At 44.2% G+C, this 24,350-nt stretch overlaps 1 protein-coding gene across 1 annotated transcript in view; it reads left to right on the top strand.

The window, feature by feature from the left end:
- Positions 1-24,350, top strand: part of ADAMTS17 (ADAM metallopeptidase with thrombospondin type 1 motif 17) — a 155,002-nt gene that overhangs the window by 11,099 nt on the left and 119,553 nt on the right. The window contains exons 4-7 of the mRNA XM_063170146.1: positions 9,082-9,254; positions 17,723-17,806; positions 18,146-18,303; positions 24,278-24,321. Of these exons, the coding sequence (XP_063026216.1) occupies positions 9,082-9,254; positions 17,723-17,806; positions 18,146-18,303; positions 24,278-24,321 (459 nt within the window). The remainder of the gene's footprint in view (positions 1-9,081; positions 9,255-17,722; positions 17,807-18,145; positions 18,304-24,277; positions 24,322-24,350) is intronic.

Raw genomic sequence — 24,350 nt, 5'->3', positions numbered from 1 at the left:
TTCAGAGAAAACATCAGAATTCAGCACTGCTCTGATTTCCCAGCCAAGTTCTGTAGGTGCTGCAGCCCTGTGGTCACAGAAAATGCATTTCAGAATTCTTACACTGTAAAATGAGACAGCCATTAGTTAAAATCTGAATTGAACCAGGATCAGTCCAGGAAATGAGCCTCACCCTTTGGCCACTGAACCTTTTGACCTGTTTTCTAGGGGCAGGATGCTCCCTGTCCTTGGCAGAACTGGAATTCCCTCCCTGAGAAGAGGAACTGAAGGAAGGAAACTGGGGAGACACTGGGTAATAATTACATGGCATCACAAAGGGAAAGAGGAGCTGAGTGAGCATGAAGGTACTGAAAGAAGACACTGATAAAAGAGCATTTCCAGTGGCACCTCCTGCTTCCTGAGGGCCTCTGGGGAGCCCCTGCTACACTGGAACAGAATTCCCATCCCTTGGGTGCTGTCTCCTGCTGTGCTAGAAGGGAGCCAAGCCTTGCTTGGCAGTAGCCCTGATCTAAAATAATGCAATTGCTCATGGATTTCCCCCTTAAAGGCCGACCCCTGGATCTTTGTCATTGTTGAGGGACAGAAATGTAACTCATGGCTGTTAATAGGCTTAGCACATTAATGACCTAATTGCCTCCTGTCTGCTTTGGATTAACTTTTGTGCATAAGGAGTTTAGAAATGAAAAAATTAATCCTGTCTGACACACAAAAAGTCCATTTCTAATAAAACTGTGTGGAAGTGACCATCTAGGAGTGTGCTTCCAGAGTTTGTCCTGGGAAAAGGTCTCTTTACAGTGAATCTCACCAATGTGGACTGGCCAGATTTGTACTAGAGGTTGTTTTCCAGTGGCTTAAAATTTGGCTCACCCAGGCTAAAACTTGGCAGGAAAGGTTGGAGGTTGTAAATACATGGGGATATTTCTATGCCAGACATTTAGGTACAAACCTTGTATTGTAGAATGACATAGACAGAAAAAGACAGGTCTGTGTAAATACAGTATAAAATGAGTGTTTTTCAAGGGCACAGAACTGCCATGCTTGGGCATTTTTCAGTCCTTTACTGCTGTTCTTGTATTTTCTGAATACACAAGAATCACCTCTGTATGTATTTTCTTCTTCAAATTCTGTAATTCAGAGGTAGCTGGCATAATCTGGGGTTATTTGGGAATCAAAGCACAAAACATAAGCTGAATTTTTAATGCTAACTATTGATCATGCCATAAAAATTTAAACAGGGCTAAATTGCTCAATGGCAAATTTCCTGTGATATATGAACTTAATAACTTGTAAAACAAAGGTGCTTGGTGATGTAATGTGTGAGCATTTGGAGGAGGAGCAGGAAAGCACTTTAGGAAGGCAAAATGAACAAAATTAGGAAGTGCTGCTGGGGGCACAGAGAGCACAGCTTTCCAAGGGCTGTGTTCCACCCAGACATGTGGTGCCCTCCCTGCAGACCCCAGCACTGGGAGGGGGAAAGTGGCTTGGGGCCAGGTAAAGCCATCAGGCTGGTTTGATAAGGGGTGGGTAAAATCTCTAAAACAACTCCCTTAGTCTGAGTGGTGTTACATGTCCTGCAGCACTCAAAATTATTTTTAGGTCTGCAGGAGAACTTTGTGGGAGCCAAATTTCTCCTGGAATAATCTGTATAAGAGGATTAATCTGGCTGTAGTCAAGAATGGGAAAGTACTTAAGGTTTTGCATGACTGGATCCTTGAGATTTGAACCTGAAAGTGTCTACTAATGGGTTAAAAAAATCCCAGAGCTGATGTTTTAATTCCTTTGTTTGAATTCCAAAGTGCTCCAGCAGCAAAGGAGGGATCCCATCACCATGGGCCAGGTGCTGTTGTTAGTCATATGATATGTGAATATGTTTTATTTTTATCACCTGTCATCCAGCAAGAGAGAGAGAGTTCAAGTCACAATGCACATTTCTGCTCAGGCATGAACATGAGCCCCTGTGAGGCAAACACAAAACCTATTAAAAGGTTTCCAGGTGCACATGCAGTGAGGGGGAAGGAAGGGAAGGTTGGGTTTCACTTGCTCTGAGCAGGGAGTGGTGAGGAACAGGGGAAACAGCTCCACAGCAGTGATGGGAAACACCTCTCATCTCTGGACACTGGGCAGCATCTGCACACAGCTCCTGTCACACCCTGCTCTCACTTTAAACACCAGCTCTGACAACCTGCTTGTCAAAGGTCCTGGATGAGTGGTTTTGCTATGGAGAGAGTGGAGTCAAAGGGAGTTTTGTTTGCAGGCTTTAATAGATACAAGTAAGTTTCCCTGCAGAAGAGCCAGGCAGGAGAGAAAGATCTCTTTTTAAGGCATCATACATGATTTTTGCAGTGCCCAACCTCTGAGATAGAGCTTCTTTCATTGTCCTCTCTCTGTGAGCTTGGGACATATAATAAATGTTTCCATGTGACAATATCCACCACAGCCTCAGCTGCAGTAAATGGGTTATTTTTCTGAACTATCATGGAACAACAGTAGTTTATTTACTGAGATTTGCATGTTTTCTTTGCCATCAGAGTCTATGAATAGGAAAACAACACAGTTTTTCTTACTTTTGAGAAGGTACCAGTGTTCAAGACAGAATCAAAGCATGTTGTGAAAGCATAGGAATCTCCTCTAACCATGTCATAAAGCTTTCTGTTTCTTCAGGAAAAGTAAGTTCTGTTACAACTTCTCCAAAGGTCTCCAGTGATGTATTAAAGTCTCCTTACATAGGAAGGATTTGATATAAAATACAGTCCAGGAGCACGAGAGAGAGCAGCTTGTCTTTGGACAGAAGGTTGTTATTTCATGTTTATGATATAGACCTCATAAATTACTCTTAAATGTGGGTTTGCTTTAAACCCTTTTGTCAGTTTAAATGAACCAGTTTTCCTTTCATGCAAATGTGCTGCACATACAGTGAAATAACAGGAAGATCAATATTTTAATTCACAAAATAACAACGTGTTGCTTCTCTGCACAGTTACTTTGCAACCTGTTTTAACAATTTATCAAAGCTGGTAATAATTTAAGTAAGTGCTGGTGTACAGGTATCAAATGTAGGGAATGCTTTCCCTGAGCAGGTATAAATCTTAAACACATGTTACTGCTAGGTTGCATTTCCCCATCTTTAATCATTGTCTCCTAGCTGTGTTTTCTCTGCAGGTTTGACTTGGCCTGAAAGAGCAGTTGTTATGGCCAAAAACATGTGCACTAAAAATAGAGAGATGTAATGCAACCTGTATTAGTCCATATTAGGAAGCAGCTGTTGGAGAATTAAAGCAGATTTCAACAATGGGCTCCACAGAAGATGTAATGTGATTAAGTGTTTGCAAGCACAGGAGGATTCCCTGTATCAGGAACTCAGCACTGTGCCCATGGGAGTTTGTCTCACTTCTGTGGATAAATCCCTTGGTTTTTCCAGGTCCCTTCTCTTCCTGACGGGGAGTCTGGGTTTTCCCTGCAAGCCTGTGATTGTTTCCTCATGGCTGGTAAACAGCAGCCTCCTGCAGCAGTCTGGCACTCAGAAGTGTCCTTTTCCATCACTTGTGGCAGGTGAGGCTTTACTGCAGGTCTGTTCTGGATGATTCCCTCAGTGTGGATCATGAGGAGTGAGAGGGACTCTAGGTTCTCCTCCCTCTGCTGTCAAGGTGAAAAAGAGACACAAAAAGTAAATGTAAATGTACATAGTGGATGGATTTCTTCCCTTTCCAGAGCAGCTGTGCTGCTCCTTTGCTTGGCTCCTGATAAAGCTGAGTGCTGGTTTCCATTGAAATCCAGCCTGGCAGGTGGTGATGAGCTCCATTGTCAGTGTCCACTGTCCTTGTCTCAGGACATTCATGGATATTCCATGGTCATATATTCATGATTATATTTCATTCTGGCTAGAAAAGCAGAGTTGGTTCCTGGACTAAGGTGGATTACTCATCTTTTAGGTGTCTTTGCTTCTTCCATGTTGTCACTGTCCATAGCTCAAGCCATGCTCACTGTGCTGCTCCTACTCCACTAAATTGTTTTATTTCTGTGCCATGAGTCCTTGTTTGTGCCACCAGGAAAGTGTCCTTTCCATGGCAGATGGGTGTGCACAATCCAGGAGGTGGGACTGACTCTGAATCCTGGTGACAAATGGAATCCTTGAGCAGAGATCACAGTGCTTATCCTGACCTGCCATTAAAACAAAGCCCTGATGAATTGTGTTGATGACTGAAGAAGAATAAGGTTTTAACTGATGTGTCCAAGCCACAGACTAAGTTGGATAGCAATCCTTGCAGCAAAATCTGTGGTGTTTTGAGATGCAGCTCAGAGTTCATGACTTCTGTCTAAAGTTCTTGTTTGCTGCTTTGCCAGAGAAATAGTCATGAACTTGTGATTTGGTATGAAAGTGACTGTTTGGGAGAAAAAAAATAAACAAAAAAACCCCAAAGCAAAACAAGGCCATTTTTGGAAGGTGAATTAGGGAATAATGGATCATTCTGCTCTGCAATAATTTTTGCTAGCAGTTGATGCCTGATTTTGCCATTCCAGTTAGAGAGAAATTAGAGATGCGGTTTTGCAGGACAGAGCATTAAAAATGAGAGGACAGCTCTCAGTCTGTAATCAGCTGTTCTTTCAATAAGCAACCATTTGTAATTCCTGAACTTCAGGCAATCCTCTGGCATCAGCTGGCTGTGGTAAATCTGAAATTCCAAGGTTTAGGTGGAGATATAACAGGCCAGGGTACAGAGATAATTCTTGTGCTGCATCCTGGCAGAGGCAAAGGGGCTCCCTGTCTGTGATTAATCACCTTTTGAGAGGTGCTTCTCTCCTGCTGCTGCTACCAGGGACATTTTGTGGCATCCTGTCCCTCTGATAATTCAACAGTGACAGAGGGTTTTAGGTTGAGTAGTAAGAATACACCTCAAGGACTTCTTTTCTGTAATTTCTAGGCTTGGTTTGTGTGCAGGATCTCCCTTTTCTTTCTGTTTTGCTTTGGAGAGGTGATGATTTTTACTTTTAGGTGAAGCTAATAAAACCTGCCTAATGTGAGTAGCAGTCAGAGGTTCTCTGGAAATTCCTGGGGCTTAGGGAGAATTAATTTTAGCTGTTTGCCCCACTTGGATGCCCTCTCTTCTTTTTTATGCTGCTGAAATAACAGGACATGGTATAACAGAGCTTGCCCTCCATCAAGGGTATGGGGAGATGTTAAAGGGGTCATGGGAGGAGGGAAGGGAGCAAAGGGCTCCTGAGGAAGAGCTGGAGAGGGTTTTTAAGGCTGCAATAGAAAAGAGCTTCTAAGGAGAAATCTGGCCTTGCAGAAAGGATTCTGCAGTTTAACTTTCATTTGTGGCTTTTGTTGAACAGCATCCAGAAACCGTCAGTGGGTTTGACAAGAATGAGGTAGCTAAAATTACAAAGGGAAAGATTAGGCAGGAAAAATAGTGGAAGGCTGTAGGAGAAGATGTTGCTTTTAGATGAGTGTGGGAAATACAGTTGGAAGGGAGGTAGGAGGAACAGGAAAGGACTCTGCACTTATAGCAAGAATCTGCCAAAAGCCAGACAGTGCTAGACAGTGCTTTTGGTGTGTAATAGGAAAAGGTCATTTGGGGCGGTTGCTCTGGAATTGCACATCTGTTGAGTTGCCATAAAAAGCACTGAACGTCAGGAGTTTTCTACAGAGGCCTCAGAAGAGCCTTGTTGTGCTTCTGATCACAGTGGGGACTCTGCTGCTTCCCATTCTGAGGGAGACTTCAAAGCCTGCAGGACGTGGTGTGATCATGTGGCTTGGAAGGTGGTGAGCCAGGCAAGGGTAAATGAAAGTCACCTAATGAACTTGTGCAGTGTCACAGCCATTTTTTGCTGAGGATCTGGGGCTGTTTCACCCTTCTCCCTTCACCTCACAGTCCTGAATTTTGTGGATTTTTTGGTCCAATAGACTGCATAACACACTCTCAGAGTGGCTGGCCAAAGAGTAATGTCCCCTGTGCCCAGTCACCTGCAGCATGTACGTGCTGTGTTGTAGATTGACTGTTTCAGCTCATATTTCATACTAAATTCTCTGACCTCTTAAGCAGGGAACACCTGACTCCTAAAATCATGTGCTGTGTGCTCCCTGCAATGTAAACTCCTCTGACAGCTCCTGCCCATGGTTTATGGCCTCTTATGCCTTCACACTAACACTTGACATCTGCACCACAAAATTTGTAACATCAGTTTGTTCAAATAAAGAATCCACCAAGCATTTAATCCTTGGTTTAATGGCTGATGTTTATTTTAGTTTGGGGTTTCATGCACTCATGGAGGGATTCTCTGCCCATGGTCCATAAATCTTGCAGGGCAGGAATGAGACTTCTCTGTGCTGGCTTGTTTCTGAAGTGAGGCTCTAGAGATGGGGTATTTTTATTTTTTGGATACCTCCATAAAACTGACTCACTTTCAGGTATGAGCTGCAAGTGCACTTAATGAGGATTTTTCCTGCTGGTTTTGGATCTTTCTCTTCATCAAACATCTGTGATACAGGACATGCATTTCCTTTCTCTTTGTTGTGGTTCAGCCATGCAAATGCCTTCTTTTCTCCATGTGCTTGATTATTCTGGAAAATTATTTGCATTTGTGGTAGGCAGGAGGATGCAAAGAGAGATCACTGTGAAAGTGGACAGAAATGACAAAACAATTTACCCTATGGAGGAGCTACAAACTTGAACAACCTCTCTTTTTTTAAGTAGCTGGTGCTGCTGTGCCTGTTGTGGAGGGTGCAGCAGTGACCTCCTGAGCTCTTTGTGGGCTCCCTCGAGTCCTGTTGTCTGTTTTAGGTGCAGTGTGAAGGGGAGGTAAGAGCAGGAGCCTGGATTCTCCTGTCAGGTGACTCTGGCTGTGTTTCCAGGCAGCCTGTGGGGTGCTGGTTTTCCACACACATCCTCCAATCCCAAGCACTGGTGGAAAGCAGCCAGCCCACAGGGGGAAGGGGGCCCAGAGGCTGTGTGTGAAGCAAGGCTGCCCAGCCCTCTGCCAGGAGCCCCTTTGGCTGCTGCTCTCCAGGAGTCACAGCTTGCAGAGTTTTGTTCTGCTGCAGAGGTGCCAATTCCTTCACCTGCCCCTGGAGGAGAGACCACACTGGCAAATGACCATGGCATGGCCTCTTCTCCCCAGAGTGAGCTCCAGTCCAGCAGAGTCAGTTCCTCCTCTGACACAATGTCTTCTTTCTCACCAAAAAGAGATTTTTAAGGGAAAAACCAGAGAAATCTAATATTTTTGTTCCACTTAAACTTTTTTACACAGCTCATTCAATGCCAGGCCAAGACTTAGCTGAATCAAGGCTTAGCCCCTCCGTAAGAACTTCTCTACAGGTATGAGATTTGTACCACCTGGAAACATTTATTAGGGGATTGCCAGGACAAGAATTTGATGGGGAAATGCTGCTGTTTTCAGGAAGGTTCTGACTGATAGCAGTAAGACCCAAAATGTCAGTGTTTTTACTGAAATAATTCACCTTTTCTTTTTTCTTTGATTTCTCTTTGGTATTTAAATGATAATGTTGACTGCCTGTAGCTAAAGATGTGCTGCTGTGCAGAGGGAGGGATGGGAAATGAATAGAATGAAAGAAATAAAGTAACACACGAACATGTGAGCTGTTCCACAGGAGTTAGAAATCATCTCCATCTCATAGCTGGCAAATCAAAGGTGCATTCAGCTCTCCTTCTTTCTTGCTTTTTCTTGTATTTCAATATTTTACATTTTATTTATTTTATTTTTATTATAGAGATCCTCTGCTCTGGGGCAGCTTTGCCATGCAGCCTATGTGAAAACAAGCCTTGAAACTTGGTTATTTTCATCTTTGCTGCTGGCATGCAGCTTCCATAATTTATGATCAGCCCCCATTTTCTTTTTTTTTTTTCTTGTCCATAGACTCCTGTCTGTCTCTTTCAACCCAGGGGGATATTTCCAAACTCTCTTAAAAAAAATCAAATTTCATGGTTGTTTTCTCAGTTTAAAATATGTACCAAGTGTTGACAGTTGATGCCTTGGGCAGAAAAGCACGTGCAGAATTGTACTGGATGACTGAAGAAAGCCAGGAATGAGGAGATGGGATGGACGTGGTGAAATGTGCATATTGACAAGAAAATGCATGAATGGGTGAAGGCAGGGAGTCCATTTCAGGTGGGCTTTGGGGGGCTTGCAGCTGATGGGGTTTGTCACCCTGAATGCAGGAGGGTCAGTCAGGAAAAGCTGATGATCTGGGAAAGAAGGGAAATTCAAGCTGAATTATGTCAGGGAGCTGGTAAACAGGCTGTGGAAAATCAGGATCAGTGAACACCAGCTCAGCTCTGGCTGCTGCTTTGCTCAGAGAGGGTCTCAGGGTAAATCTAGAGAAAATTAAAAAGTGATTCTCTGCTCTGGGGAACACATGTTGTGTGACATAAGAGGGATTTGTTTGACCTTCCATTAGGCTCTGTCCCATGTCAGTTTTGCACTGAATGTTGTGTTTGTGCTGTTTCAGGACTTATGTGTTCTGTTCCCTTTTCCACAGGAAAAAATCAATAGTAATAGCAGTGTCAGTATCACAGGTGGAACAGTAAGCAGAGATCATTTCAGTGAATCTTAGAAGTCTGTTTCTTATTGCAAGAATAAATTTCTTTTAATTACTTCATTTGCTTCTTTCTTTTTGCAGTTTAAAACATGAACACAATTTTGTGGCTGCAGTGAAGTGAGCAGGTTTGAATTCATATCTGAACTTAATTTCTCCTTTGGTCATGCCTCATCTGCTTTGAACATCTGCCTGTGAAACACAGTTCACCTTTCAGCTCAGAAGAAGACAAATTATTAATGCATCAGTCCTTTAGTTGGTAGGAAGGAAGGTTTAACTTATCTGTAACATTTTTATTTGAGTTAGTTAATTTTTTCTTTTTCCTGAACTTATGTTTTTTCACATCCTCTGCTGTTCTCACACCCAGGGGCACACACGTACCTGCAATGCAACCTCTTCTTTAACCAGCCAAGAACACTTCAATTTAAAGGTTGTTACAACCTGAATACACACCAGGGTGTTTGGTGAAAAGGCTGGGAGTGTTTTGTTATGATCTGCCAGCCTTAAAAGGCACTTTGACCTTTCAGAAAAGAAGAGGCAGAAGAAGGTGAAGGCCACGAACGACTGGCGGGAGCGGAGGAATGCGATCCGCCTCACCAGCGAGTACACGGTGGAGACCCTGGTGGTGGCAGATGCTGACATGGTGCAGTACCACGGAGCTGAGGCTGCCCAAAGGTTCATCCTCACTGTTATGAATATGGTAAGTAGGCATTTTACTCTCCAAAGAGGAAACAAGAGTAAGCAGGACATATCCAGGGTCGGATAAAGCTGACTTGGCAGCAGAAATCAACAACTGGTTTGACCTTCGGGTATGAGAAAAGGTTTTGGTTTTCTTGTGTTATGTGCCTCTTCTCCACTTGTGTTATTCCTGGTATTTGCCACAATAAAACCCCATTTTTCAAAACTGAAAATGTAAGTTTTCACTTAGGAAATAGTGGTTCAGGAGTGCTGTTTTCTGCCAGGCTTTTTGTGCTGCTGTGGTTTACCTTGGAGGAGGGTCTTGTCTGACATGTTTCTTGGGTTCCTAAAGCTTCCTCTGCCACACCTGTTTCACAAGAGGTATGGCTCATTGTTCTAGGCAGTTAAAGCCAGCAGTCATACTGATTTCCAGCAGAAGACCTGGCTTTAAGTCCAAAATGATTTTTATCTCTGATTTTTACACAATGAAAATGGCTGCTTCCCTTGATGTAGAAAATGTGGCAAACTCATGACCAAACTGCTGGCTGATCCCATTCTTTTCACCCAGAGCTGCATGAAGTGGTGCTGATCATACCTATGAGTTGTTGGTGGAGTTGGGCTTGAAAATCATTCTAGAAATCCTAGGGATATATTTTGGAGTGAGGGGAATCTTTGGAAATTGCAGGCTCTTGGGAAGTGTGGATGTTAATTTGTGAGCTGTCCCTGTAGAGAGGCCTTCTGGCTCAGCTGATAAGGGAACACAAAGCCTCCCACAGGGAATGCTCACTCAGCTGTTGGCAGTGCCACTAAGGAGGTAATGGCTAAATTGGATGTAGACATGGAAAACTCTGCTCAGAGGCTGCAGGGGTCCCTGCAGAGGCATTTGCACAAGAAAGTCTTGGAGGAAGCTCGTGTTCCTTTGCCCATGCTATTGTAATATCCAGGAACAGCTCATTCTCCTCACTGTGCCTCTGCTGGTGTTTATGAGCAGCAAATTGGCTTGGGAAAAAATAACAGTCCTGAACAGTAATTGCCTGGTCATGCTTCCAGTGAAGAGATGGATGCTCAGCATAAACCAGCTATGGAACAACAGCTTTTTAAGAGGTCTTGTGTTCCTTCATCAAGCACTGGGGTGAGGGAGCCCTCCTGGAGGCTGACTGAGTAGGGAGTTTGGTTAGTCTTTTCCATTAATGAGCTGCTTTTCTATGTCCCTTCCTCTCCCTTTTATTTGGCTTCCCAGTTGTCACTTGATTAGGCTCCACTGTGGCTCTGCAGTTACTTTTGATGACCCTCATGCCAGCAGGTCAATGATTTCACTGTGGCCATTGGGGATGTCTGTGTTGTGCAGCTTTTTCAGCCTGTGAAGATGGTTAGGGATGAGCAGACTGATGGACCAAGTCCTAAATAAAAGGTGGCTGTGGGTCTTTGAATGATGTCTGTCCAGGCTGAGGTGCTGCAGAACATCTCAGCAACATCAGCTTGCCAGGTGTGAATAAATCTGTGTGGGGAGGTGCTCAGAGATGGGCTGGCTTCTCTAAACCCATTTATTAAACAAATACTGAAGGTTAGTTTCCTGTGGATTAGGCTGATGGGCTTTTAAGCTGGGTTCTGATGCTGTAGGGTGAGCTCACCCCTTTATTGGACACCAGAGAGAGCACATGGAGAGGACTCTTGGATGAGGAACACGTTCGTGTGACATCTCCTCAGGTGCAAGGTCCAGCTGAAATGCTTCCCACTGTTAAGTCATTGCTCCTGGGGGCTCACTGCTGGGAGGTTTTTCTGATGTCTGATAGGATTTGAAGTCATGTTTCAGCTCTTCAGCCTTCACAGGGGCAATGGGAGGGTCTCTCCCTCAGCCACCTACATTCCCACGCTCTGAGGAACATTTTTCAGGTTTGAAGGAAGGCTTGAGAGTGACTGCAAGACCAAAAGATAGAGAGGAATAAGGATAGGCAAACACAGAGATGGCATCACTGCATAAATCTTTTATTCTGTGGTGATAAAACCAGGTGGAATTCAGGGAATCAAAGGGCATTTTTATGTTACATTTGTGTAATGAAAGCTGACCTTCATCCCAGGAAAAGAAGCTGAAGGACAATTCAGAAAAATGTATTTCAGAGAGATAATCATGAGGTTTGGGGAGGCCTTAAGCCAAGCTCTTGGCTGCTTGGATCTTTGTTTCTGTCAGCCTTGGGTGTCTGTTAGCTGGGGGACAGGATTTGCCCCATGATATTAGGCAGTGCTTATTCAGCTATACTGCAGGATGGCAGGCTGCCTCTAAAAGAAACCAGAATGTTAATTTTGGCTTGGGTGCTTGCATTTAAGCAAATAGAACATTACTGGTCAGGGGTATATTAACTTAACTCCTCTCTGTAAGCCATTACGTTTACTGTCAAACCACAAAACAAGCATTAAGAGGTCTTATTAATGCATTTTATATTTATAGACATTTTAAATAAAGTGATCTGCCTTAAAGTATTTAATATCTATTTATGTTACAAGAATTTCTGAAGGAGGAAAAAGTCAGCATTACAAAATATGGGTTTATTGCTCCCTTGGTAAATGAGAATCTTAGAGGAAAAAACCCCACCACCCTCTTCTAGAATAACAGCTTAAAAGCACAGCAAACCCATTTTGGAACCCAGAAATAACAGGTAGCACTTCATGTAGCAAATGCTGTGTTTTTAATGTTATTCTGTAGTTCCATGCCCCTGAACAGAGAGTGGATTCACATTAAAAGTACTTGTTTTTTGTGAATGTCACTGTAGAGGAGCAAGCTCTTCCATTTACTAAACTAATGCTTGAAATTATAAGACAGGTTTTTCCAAGATCATGGAAGAATTTCCCTCTAAGGTGCTCTGTAATGTATGAGTAGGAGCAAGCAGGGCTCCAGGGATTTGAGTTGGCTTTTTTCAAGTCACCACTGCTAAAAAGAAATCTTTTCTTGTTTTCTGGCAAGGTGTTTGATTCAGCACTATTTTCCAAACAGGTGCTGAAGTTGTTGTCAAATGCCACCATGCACAGCTGCAGCCTTAGCAAGGCAGTGAGGAATGGAAGAACATGGACAGGGAGCAATACCAGCAGAGCTGTGGGGATGCAAAACCACCTACTTAGATATAGGTGCTGATCTCTTTTTCTAGGTTAAACTCCCTTGTTACTGAGCTTTCTTGCAGTGTTTGCATTCCAGTTCTTGTCTCACCTTTGGCTTGAGAGCATCTCCTGTTCATGTCCTCCTTCTGTAGTGACCAGTGTTCAGAACTTCCTCTGAATTCCATTCCCAAGTGCCTTTGTGGTAAATCCAGCTTTAAAACATGCTTATTTTGCTCACCCATTCTGCTGGTCTGCATCTGGCAGCTAATTTCTCAGTGCATTTCATCCATGTGGAGCTGTGAGGGTGGATGTTCTGTTCTTGCAGGAGTTCTGTGCTTTTGTTTGCTCTTGTGGTTGCTTTTCATCTGAAAGAAGTGACCAGTAAATGAAAAAGGAGATTCTAGAAACTGCACTGGTCTCTGCTGTGTCTGGTTTTCATGGTTTAGGTTTTCAGCTTTCTGGTTCTGGAGATAACTGGTTCAAGTGGTGATAAATGGGGATGAGAGCCTTTGGAAAGTCCAGTCCATGGCTGTTGTGTGGCTGAGGATGAGGAGTGGCTGTTTCCAGGCAGGCCCTGAGCAGGGAGTTGTGGATGTTGGCTCCTTGCAGAGTGCAGAGCTGACTTTGCAAACCCAGTCCCACCCAGACTGACCCTCAGAGCATTTGGAGACAGAGACATCTGAATTTCTGAATTTCCAAGACCACAACACAGTCGTTTAACAGCTGCTTTCTATGGGTTTGAAAACCTAAAAAAAAAAAGGGTTGGTTTGGGTTTGGTTTTTTTTGTCCCCTAAGTGTATTTTTTTGGGTTTTGCAATAAATTACAACTGTGGCTTGGTTTGGAGCTTGCCTTTTTCCCTGAGAGTGCAGTGTGGAGGGAGATTTTCTGCAGTGTGTGTCAGTTCTCCTGCAGCTGTTGCTAAGCCATGAGATTACTGTGGAAGCTCTTTGCAGCAGCAAGCAGGAACTTGAAGTTAGTGATCTTTTGGATGTCATTAAGAGGGAAAATTCTTATGTTGTTCTTTAGGAATGATACTGTTTTACTCTCTGAAGCCTGAGTTTTACGCTCCACAGATTGTTTTTCATTTTGGATTTCCCCTGTGAGGGTTTTTTTATGTTAAAAAAGCAGATAAAATCATTTTTATCATGCTTGCATTGATGGATTTATATGTCTGTGCTCTTGGGGGCTGGCACATAAAGGCTCCAGAGCTGCCACTGATAATGAGCTCCCTTACCTTGGTCTGGAATTTTCATGATGAGAACAGGGACATAAGGGGAGGTAAGGGAAAAGGATCTGAGTGTTTCATCACTGTCTGCAGATTTCTCTTTTTGCTCCAGCAGCCCCAGGAGAAGGAGTTATGTCAACTGTATCTTATAAAGAGCTATGAATATGTTCTTTTTCATAATGTTTAAAGGAGTAATTTGAAAGCTTGGCTTTAGGTGGGTGTTAGAAATCCTATAGCACTTTTCAAAACAAGAGAAAGACAACCTCAGTAACCTGACTAAGGCTTCTGCTGTCCAAACCTCATCCAGCAGCCAAGGCAATGGGAAAGCTCCTGCTTGAGTGCAGTGCTCAGGGAAGAAAAAAGGGAAAAAAAGTCAATTTACCCTCAGGGTTGCTGTTCTAAACTCCAAAACATCTGAAAGACACACGTCTCCCTCCCACCGTCCACCTGCAGAGGAAGCTCTTGAGAATTAAAAAAAAAAAATTAAATGATGTAGTTTAGTTCCTCTCTGAGCCCAATTCCTTATGTCTGTGTTTGCTTTGTGCGTGCTGGGGCAGGCCTGCACAGCTTATGCCAGAACTGCATTTGTTCTGCCCCTTCCATGTCAGAGCTGAAGGGAGAAGGAAAGGCAGGAGGAATGCAAACAGAGGAGGATGGTCCAGCCTTGAAGCTTTCCTGTTTTCTTTAGGGCATTCTGCACAGTAAAGCTCTGTCAGAGAAATGCAAGTGAAGGGGGAGATGCCAGAGACAGGCTTTATTCTCTTCTTGTTCTACTGTACTTCCCCTTCCATTTTTTCTGCCTGTTGTTATGGTTCCTTACCGTATCTTCTGTTTCCAGAGCTCACCCTACTTCTGATGACTCCACACAGAGAAGTCAGTACAGAAGTGTAGAAGCTCCCCTGCAGCAGGGCACCCACAACACTTCAGTCACATTGACCACTTTTGCCATCTGTTCCTTTCATCCCAGTGATCCAGAACCTCCATTTCTTTTCCATCCAAGCCGTTTTCTGCCACTTGTGGTGATGTTCTAAACAAGTAAACTCTGCATTCTCCATGGCAGAGTTTCATGCTGACACTTCTGTTCCCAGCTGCCTTAATTTATTAAAAGGTCCTAAACCACCCAAATATTTTTACTTCTCCCCTGTTGGAAGCAGTCACAGCAGCCTGAAGGGTGTGATGCAATTGCAGGCTTGAGGAAGGGTGGCCCTTGGTGTTGGGAGGGGGCAGGGAGGTGGCTGTGAGTCAGTCTCTCTGTCCGTGCAGCAGGAAATCTTGAGAACATCTGCAGTGGGAAATCCCATTCCTCATGGCCTGGTACCAGTCATCCCACCACCCAACCTGGCACGTGCTGCAAGTGGACACTTGGATGTAATGTGGAACAGCTCAGACACACAGAGTCTCTGGGGTTTGGTTTTCTTGTTGGCTGGGTGAGAAAGGCAGAAGGTTGTTGCTGCCATGATGGAATTCCATTCTTAGCAGGAAAGACCTATGTATTTGAATTGTTTTATTTTAAATTCAGCTGGATCCTGTGATGATGCTTCCTCTGGGCACAACCTACCTGGCACAGCCTGCTTTAAATCCAGCTGGGAACAACCTGAGCTGTGTCAGGCTCATATTTTTTTATCAAGTTATTTAAAAGTCTGTTTGCCTTCTCCATGGGGTTACTTGTAGCCCTAAAGCTCATGATCTGAGAGAAGTTTCCCTCTGAAAGGACAGTGCTGAGTGGGGCTGAGACCCAGAGCTGCCCCATGCATGGATGCTCCCAGCCCTCCCCACAGGGCACAGCAGAACCTGGCAGGAGAGCTGGGGAGGCCTCTGTGAAAATGTCTTCAAAAGAGGAGGAAAAAGCTGAATGGTGGAAAAAAGTGGGGGAAAAACCCAGGTGAGAACAGGAGGATGAGGAGCTCCAGGTGCTGGAGCAGAGGTGCCCTCCAGCCTGTGGGGAGACCATGGTGGGGCAGGTGGCTGTGCCCAGCACTGTGACCTGAGGAGAGGAGCCTGTGCTGGAGCAAGATCTCCTGATGGGAACTGCAGCCCACGGAGAGGATCCATCCTGCAACAGGGCAAAAGTGTGAGGAGGGAGCAGCAGAGAGAGCTGTTCCAGAGGAGAGTTCCCATTCCCCATCCACCTGCCTGGCTCTGGGTGAGGGGGAAGGAGTCAGGAATGCAGGAGTAAAGATGATGTATGGGGAAGGTGTTGTTTTAATTTATCTTTTTTTTTCTCTGTATACAAATTATTTTAATCAATGAATTAAATTTTCTCCAAGTGAAGTGTGTGTTGCCTGTAACTGTTAAGTGATCTCCCTCTCAGAGGGAAAGGTTAATGTTCCTTCTAGGCAATGCCATCAGCCTGGGGCTCCTTTGGCCTTCATTTAAGAAAATAAGCAAACAAGGCTTGAATAAACAAGCAAAGTGGAGCCTCTTGCACTCCCAGGGACTTTTTTTTTGGTTTAGTGTCCAATTGCTGCTGATATCACTGGTGGATGGGAATAGAAGTTCAGTCAGAGTTATCTTTGGGATAGAGAGCACAATAGGAAAAGAGGAAGGGCTGGCAGCTTTCAAGATGCCATCCTGAACTGTCCAGCAGCTGGTGCTTGGTGGGCAAGTTTTGCCAGGGCAAACAGCCTTTGGAATCAGTGGTGTTTGGATGTGTCTGTGCTGGCTCTGGAGGCAGCTTGGCTGCTCTGATGGGAAGCCAAGCACCAGCACCCAGCAGGCTCAGTGGTAAGGACCTGTTTGCTGGAATTATTCTCATGTCATGAGTGGGAACTTCATGGGATGGCCAGAGCTAGTGGGGAGCTGGGAAACCAAAGATCCATCCATCCATCCATCCATCCATCCATCCATCCATCCATCCATCCATCCATCCATCCATCCATCCATCCATCCATCCATCCATCCATCCCTCCATCCATCCCAGGGAGTGTTTGTCAGCCTCTGTAGTGGTACAGCAGGTCTCCACTTACACAGGGGTCATCTGTCAGAGGCCTTCTCTGCAAATGTCAAGTTTGTCCCTGCCAGGTCTGTAGAGAGAGGCCTGAAGTGCTCTCCCAGCACATCTCCAGGCTGAGCAAATAGTGCCAGCCCTTGTGTGCACTTGTACCCCAGCCCCAGGGTAGAGAAATGGCTCCTTGTGCTCAGCTGAAGGTCACTGGGTCAAACACTGAGTAGCTCTGTCTTGCAATCTGTGCCTAAATGGTAGGAAACATTTATGTGTGTGCTTAAATCCAACCACAAACACTGGAGAGCTTCTTCCACTGAGCACATTCCTGGGCATTTGCACAAATAGGAAAAATACCAAGCGTTGAAATCATGATGTGCAAGATGTGCTCGTGTCTGAGGTTTGCTGTAGGGAGTTTCTGAGCCTGGGTGATGCTTGTAGCCAAAGGAGCAGTGAGCAAGGAATATTGCTTACCTGGGGCCAAACCTGCCTCTCATTTGTCAGGAGTCTCACTTCACTGGTCTTGATTTTGGTTTTTTTGACCAAGTAGGGGATACAATATTCACCCAAGGCCTTTTATGTGGCCTTTTACACCTTTTGAAATAAACCCTTCCCTTACCTTTTTGATAGTGTCTAGTTAAAACATTTGTACACTGAGAAATGGGTGGAATAAAATCCTGGGATCAATTAAGATCTTATGTTCTAACCTATAAAAATGAGGTGAAGTATCTGAGCTGGAATGCAAAATCTGGAGAAAGTAGTAAGGTAGTTTCCGGTGCTATTTTTGTATTTCCTGAGGCTTGTGTCATTATGTGCTGCCTTATTACTATTCTCTTATATAAGATATGAAAATAACAGAGGGAAATTGCTTTTCCATTCTATTTCCTGAAGTCTAAAACACACCATTATTTCATCTTGCATTCAGATATCTCTGATATTTAAATGCTGAAGATCCATGGTAGTTGAATGCTTCATAACGTATGTCCATGCTCCTGAGACTTTATCTTTAGAGCTCCTTTGGAATATTTTTCTCCTTTTCACAGCAACTCTTAAATATTCTTTATTTTATTGAGTGTAGTAGCACAATCCATGTAGGGGGAGTTTTTGTGTAAATTTTTAAAAGGAGAAATGTCTAACTTTAGTCACAATTAGTTTCTTCTACTATTACTAGGTCTTGATATTTCTACTAACAAGCTTTGGATGTTTTTTTTTTTTTTTTTTGCTTTTTGACAGGTGTACAACATGTTCCAGCATCAAAGCCTGGGAATTAAAGTCAACATTCGAGTGACCAAGCTAGTCCTGCTCCACAGTCGCCCTGTGAGTCCCAGCCCCTTTCTCTCCTGCTCCTGGAACTGCTCTGTGCTGTCCCACAGGCTGGGAGGGGGATGTGGGGCCTCAGCATCACAAACTGTGAGGAGTTGCCTGTTCCACTTCACCAGGCAGCATTAAAGGTGGGAAGTACAGGGGCTGTGGGAGTGAAAGGAACCAGAATCCTTTTATTTATCCTTCCTGGTAAGGCTGTCTGCTTGTAGCTGCAAACCAGTATGAAGTTAGGTGTTACAGAGAGGTCTGATGCTTTATCTAAAGACTGGGGATAATAATTTCTACTTTTATATATATATATATATATATATATTTTATTTTTTTTCCCCAAAGGCAAAGTTGTCCATCGGGCATCATGGAGAGAGATCTCTGGAGAGCTTCTGTCAGTGGCAAAATGAAGAATATGGTGGGGCAAAATACCTTGGTAACAACCAGGTTCCTGGTGCCAGGGATGACACCCCTCCTGTGGATGCTGCTGTTTTTGTGACCAGGTATGGGAAGGTCTGCTTTTTGTTACAGCCAGTAATGCCCATGGTCAGTGATGGGGTTAGCTGTCAGGCAGAAATGTAAGAGAAAGATGACATTTTTGCTGCTCAGGTGAAAGTGCTCTGTGTTGGTTTTGTGCATTCTTAACAAGGTTGTACAAAAGCATCTCTCCCTTTGAGCCAAGGTGTCACAGTCAGGGTCAGGATGTGGCTGTAGCACAGGGGGGCTTTTTCCTCACCCCAGCTGGTAGGAGTGGAAAAACCAGGGAGGTTTTGGAGCTCTCCTTCCTAGGAGAAGGAAGGTGTGGAACTGAACACAGCTGAGCTCAGGTGCTCTGTGTGCAGTTAGGGGTGAATCAGCTGAGCAGAGAGTGTGGCAGCAGTGGGCAGGGAGTTATCTCCTAAAGAAAGAGGGAGAGAAATACCATAAACTAAATAATTTTTTTCTCTCTTTACCTGAAGAAATAACCACTTTAACAACTCTCCTGTATCACAACTGAGGTAGAGGAGGGATGTCATTCTGATTGGTTTGTGTATTTGAAAACTCATGCATTTATTTCAGATGTGAAATGATCTTTACAGAAATATTTGATCAAAATTCTTTGCACTTTGTAATTCTGAACTTACTGATGTGTCAAACACATCAGATGAAGCAAGAAAAAGGGTGTAGTAGGGACAACAGTCTTTTTTCCTCTAACTATCTGAGCTCAACTTCACAATACAATGCATGTCCCATGTTCCTCACAGTTACTACAAATTCTGAACAGCACATTCATGGTGTTTTAAGTTTTTTGCATCCTTTAAGATGTAAAAATATTAATTTTTACAGAAGTGATCTCTGAATAATGAAAGTGAGCACAAAATTATGGTGTAATGGTGCTAGAAAAACACTACTTCCTACCTCGTTGTCCCCCAGTTTGAGACAGGAAATATCTGTATTGCAGTTCAATATTACTCACCTCTTTCACTTCTTTTCTCTGCCAACAATTTAAGTAGAAATACATGTTTTTGTATAAACTGCCATCCTGATTGCAATAATCTCCAGTGTTAGATTTGTGTTAATAGCCCCACTGCAAACTGTCCATGGGATTCTGGTGAGTGTTCAGTGCAAGAGCTGGTGAGCAGGGCATGAGGCCAGCAAAGTTCCTGAGCAATCTCCTCCCCAGACGTGTGTGCAGCTCCCCCAAACCCTGCTCCCTCCTCTGTATTCACTGCAGTGCACCAGGCACTTGTGCAGATATTTAACAGTTTAGACAGGGGGAATAGTTCCTTTGAAGTCAACTGGCTGCACATCCTGGTTGTAGTTAAGCATGTGCTCCACTGGATCAGGGCCTAAATAAATAACTAACATTTTTGTTAACCTCATCTGGGTATCCAGTTGTCCTGCATGACAAGTGAGGCAGAGGGGATCTCTTCTGATGGGCTCTGAGCACAGGGTGGGGGGAATGAGCGAGCATTTCATCTCTGCTGCTCTCAAAACTGAATGCATAATGTCAGGCTAAATGAGCTGGACTCAGGCTTCTGAGGAAGAACTGTAAAAGAATTGGTAGGAGGAATTGTTCAGTGGATTTGCAGGGTTTGGCAGTGGGAATAGCTGGGAAAGTTCAGGTTTGGTTGGGTTAGAAACCAGATTCAGCTTTGGTGAGAAGGTTCAGGCCAGGGAGCACATGGCTGTGCACAGCAGCAGCATTTTTGGCTGCAGTGTGCACTTGAAGTCTTTCCACCCTTCTTGCTTGTCCTGTCATCCTTAACCCATCCTGCTTCTGCTGCATGGAGGATGCTGCATTGCTTGGAGGGCTTCTGGGCCAGCAGCCCCATGCCTGTGTCAGGGAAATGCATTTTTCTCCTCTTGGCTTTGGAAATGTGTGTGTGTGTGTCCCTGGACCCTCCCCAGACTGTACAGATGGACCAGTGGTAGAGGAGGGGAGCAGCAGCATGTCCAGCACGAGCAATTGCGCCAGGAAAAGCAGAAGCTGAATTTTCAGCAGCTGCAGCTGCTTTAAGGACTAGAAACAGATTCTTTGGGGTCAAGCTGAAGAAATCCCTGTGGTTCCAGTCTGGCTGGGTTCATTTGAAACACCAAGGCACTCTTGCCTTTTGAAACTTCACCTCTAAGTGATGTTTCCCATACCCTCGTTTGTATGCAAAAGTAGATTATGTAGGTGGCAAATATTCCTCTTGTGGGATTTAAGGTATCCACCTGAGTTCCAGGTAAGGGACACACTGTGCCTGTGGAATAAGATGCATTGTCCAGCTCAGTAACTAAGTGAAACAGTGGGAATAATCTGCCACAGCTGAATATAGTGTTGTGGTCTCTATAACCATCACAATTTTCTCATTCAGATTCTGGTTTTGAACTTGCAGAAATTCAAGTCTCTAGCATCTTTGGATAGTGTACTTCATATTTTACCAGGCAGCTGACAAGAATAACTTCTGTCTGCAGAATCTGTGTCTTAGTGATTTTACAAGCATGTCTCATTTGAAACACATTCCCTCTCTTGATCCCTCTGTCTTTTGCATTCCTGGGAAATCTTCAGGCACACTGATGTTATCCCAGCTCCTGGCTGGAGGTGTTTGGGTCAGCTATTAGACTGTAGGTGATGTGATAGCAGAGCAAAGAGTGTCCCAGCACTGACAGCAACAGAATTCAGAGCTGTCTTTAAGCAAAGACTTGTTTTCTCCTGACACAGTGGTGTAGTTGTTCCATTTACAGCCTGGTCCTCCCTTCCACACTTCTCCAGCTCTTTGCCTTCCCATTAAATGGGCAAATGGAGGAATTCACTGTGCATGGAGGAAACTGGGCACATAGTGCTGCTGAATGTACCTATGGATGTGGAAAGTTTATTTTGGCAGGTTCTGCACTGTACCAGTTTCCTGTGTCCTTTAACTTTATGACCCTGCAGGGTTAGACTGGTCGAAAGATGTCCTTTGAAGGATGCTGGGAATGGCCACTTAACAGAATGCTTCTTATTCCTGTTGCACAGTTCAGCTTCTGTCCTTCTTTCTCACAGGAAGGACTTGAATTGCAGAGTTCAGCTTAGCACAGTTAGGTATTTTTTTCCAGTTGGTGGGAGCCAGATGGAAGAGTGACTGTAGGAGGAGTTCTGAGCTCTTTTGGCTGTTTTTATTGAACAAAAGAACTAAATTGTTGTCATTTTTTGTTGTACTCTGCTAGTGGAAACCTCTGCTGGGTACCACCCATGATAATGACTGAGAATTTCACAGGTCCCAGGATGAGAACTTGTGTCCTGCTTGATTCAGTCAATGGCTAAAAGTGAAGAGTAAAACTGGTTCACAGCTAGAGCTGTGATTTCAATGTTGATTATCCAAGACCTCGTGTGATAAGGTCAGATGTTGGACTTGAGCTGCAGCTCCTGCAGTAAGAGTTTTATTTCAACACAGCTCTGTAAAAAATTCTGCTAACAGGACTGTGTCTCTGTGGTAAGAGACCTTTGCACGTGCAATAATTATTAAAATACCTTTCCTGCATTGTTGAGTGTCATTATAGTATCAGTCATGTCAAGCTCTCACTTCAGAATTACCCATGCAGCTGAGCTCAAAAATGTGCCAGAGAGACACCTGTGACTGAAACCTTTTTAAAAGCAGATCAGTGTCAGGTGGCAGGATGGAGCCATTTAAATCACAGGTGTGACTGAGCCACAGGTGAGACAGATCACTCTCAGCACCTTTCCATGCAGTGTTCTCCCTCTGGCTGCCAGGGAAGGACTGTAGGAGTTTCAGCAAGGGCTTTGTGATGAGGTGTGCCCTTGCCTTTGGAAGCAGACTGAGACACACCAAGCTGGTTTGTGACTAAAGGTCTGGATGTGCTTTTCTGTTTGGCCACGCAGTTTTGGGATAAAATATTTGCAATGATCCAGATGGTTTAAGTCCTGGTGTATCTGAACAGAAGATGGAGTCTCTTGGTCTTGTGTTTATCACAGTTTTAAGGATGGGCTGAGCAGGTTTTTTACTTGATTTGCCAGCGATGTCCAATTCTGCTGCTGGTGTTGCTTCAACCCTTTCCCTGACCAAACAGCCCCACAGCACTCTCTTCACACACAATGGTTGTTCTACCTCTGTAGGAGAGTCTGCAAGGTGTGCTGGATCATTTACTGACCCCTTATTTGCTGGCATGGTGGTAATTCCTCTGTGGAGCTGCCAGAAAGTGCCAGACACCTTTTGGTGTGGGACAGTGCGAGCAGCAGAAATTCTGTGCGTTATTTGCAGGGCTGGACAGGCTCTGGAGGGAGAGACAGGCTTTTCTAGCTGTGGCCTCCTGCCATCCACTAATAGTTCAGCTATCTGTTGTCACAAGAAAAGCATCTGTTTGATTTAGCAGTTTATATAACATAATAAGTCCTTAAATAAACCTCTGTCAAGCTGCCTCTGGGAAGCCGAGCAGGCGCGCTGGTGCCAGCTCCGTCAGGAGACTGTCATTCGTCTTCCTTGGGAAGGCTGCAATGCCAAGGTGTTGAGACACAGGCTGCAGTGAAAAATGAAAGCTGGGGCTGGTGTGTGGTCGTAGCTTCCGATTTTTGGTTGGTTCCTGTCTGATTTTTTTAACACTTTGATGGTTGTTTTGGTTTTTCTGCACTGAAGCATGGTTGGTTTTCAGTATGTGCTGAACGAGAGCTGGGAATGGCTGTTTGTGCTCTCCTTCCAAGCCCTTGACAGCTTGATTTGTGGCTTTCAAAGGAGTTTGGTGTGGAGGGTCTGGATTCATCAGCCACAGTCCTGGGCCTTAAATCCCCTTTCCTATAAACCCTAGTTTCATAACTTTCTTCAAGGAAAGAGCGCTTTTAATATTTATCTATTTTTATATTTCTTCTAAGTATTTTCTTTTTCTAAGTATTTATCTTTCTCAAAGTGTTTTTGATCTTTCTCCTGCCAAACTCTTACATTGCAAACCCCAAGGGGACTCAGGCATTTCAAATGGCACACTCCAAATGTACCAATGGGATTCTCTTGCCTCCTCCCAGGGTGGGGAAAGCCAAGGTGATGGAGACTACAGTTCCTCAGCTTCCCTTGGCTTAAAGAACTTCTGAAATGTTTTAGCACACGTGATGTTTCTCTGCAACTCCTCTTCATTGTGGATTGCACTGCAAAGCAGCCCTGGTGAAGAGAGCTCCTAAAAGTTTAGGCCTAAGTGCTTCTTGAAATGCATTCAAAATGTTAATTTAGTTATAAAATACTTCTCCCCACACACACACACTTGTTTTTCTGTCATGAGGAACCTCGTGTACTAAATCTCACATGAAATGTCAGTGCTTTGATGGTGAGCTTCAAGGCTTTTATTCTGTTTAATACAGCTCCATGGATCCCTGGCTGATTTGTGGGTGCCACTGGCATCTGTAGTATCTTCTCCTGCCTTGATGAGATGTGGGGAACAAATGGAGTCTCTTGAACCTCTCCGTGTTGGATTTGAACCATAACATGGCAAATCTGAGTGTAATAAGTTTAGCTGAAGCCAATTTACCCATTACCAGGAAAATCCTGAAATTCTCCTTCTTTTGTGTCAACATCTGTCTTTATCTGTTTAGTCCTGCTTTTTTCATGTTCTTTTCTATTCTAGTGAAGAATTGAGAATTTCTGGGTACATATTATTAGTTCTGTGCCTTCACACATCTCCTACTCCCCCTGTCTTTTAGGGTGCATCACAGGGTGTCTGCTCCTTATTGTTACAATTCTCTTGTGGAAGGAGCTTCAGTTTTAATCCAGTTGTGGAATAAATCAGACATCACAGACTGAGGCAGGGCTGGTTTAGGTGCTGATCTTAAGTCTGATGATGGGGCTGATTCACATAATTCTCTGTAATCTCAGTAGCAGTCAGGGCTGCTATCTGTTGTCATCATGTACACTGCACAGCAGCCTTACAAAATCCCAGACCTCAACACCCATGATATGTGAGTCATGCACCACTGCTTCTCCCTGCTCTGGAGGCACAGGATACATTTCACTTCTGTTCTGTTTTCCTTTCTAGGACAGATTTCTGCGTGCACAAAGACGAGCCTTGTGACACTGTGGGTAAGTGCAAGAGGCAGGGGAGGGGATTT

Source organism: Melospiza melodia, chromosome 15 (assembly GCF_035770615.1).
Source record: "Melospiza melodia melodia isolate bMelMel2 chromosome 15, bMelMel2.pri, whole genome shotgun sequence".
In the NCBI taxonomy this organism is placed as follows: domain Eukaryota; kingdom Metazoa; phylum Chordata; class Aves; order Passeriformes; family Passerellidae; genus Melospiza; species Melospiza melodia.
This window is presented reverse-complemented; position numbering and strand designations above follow the sequence as displayed.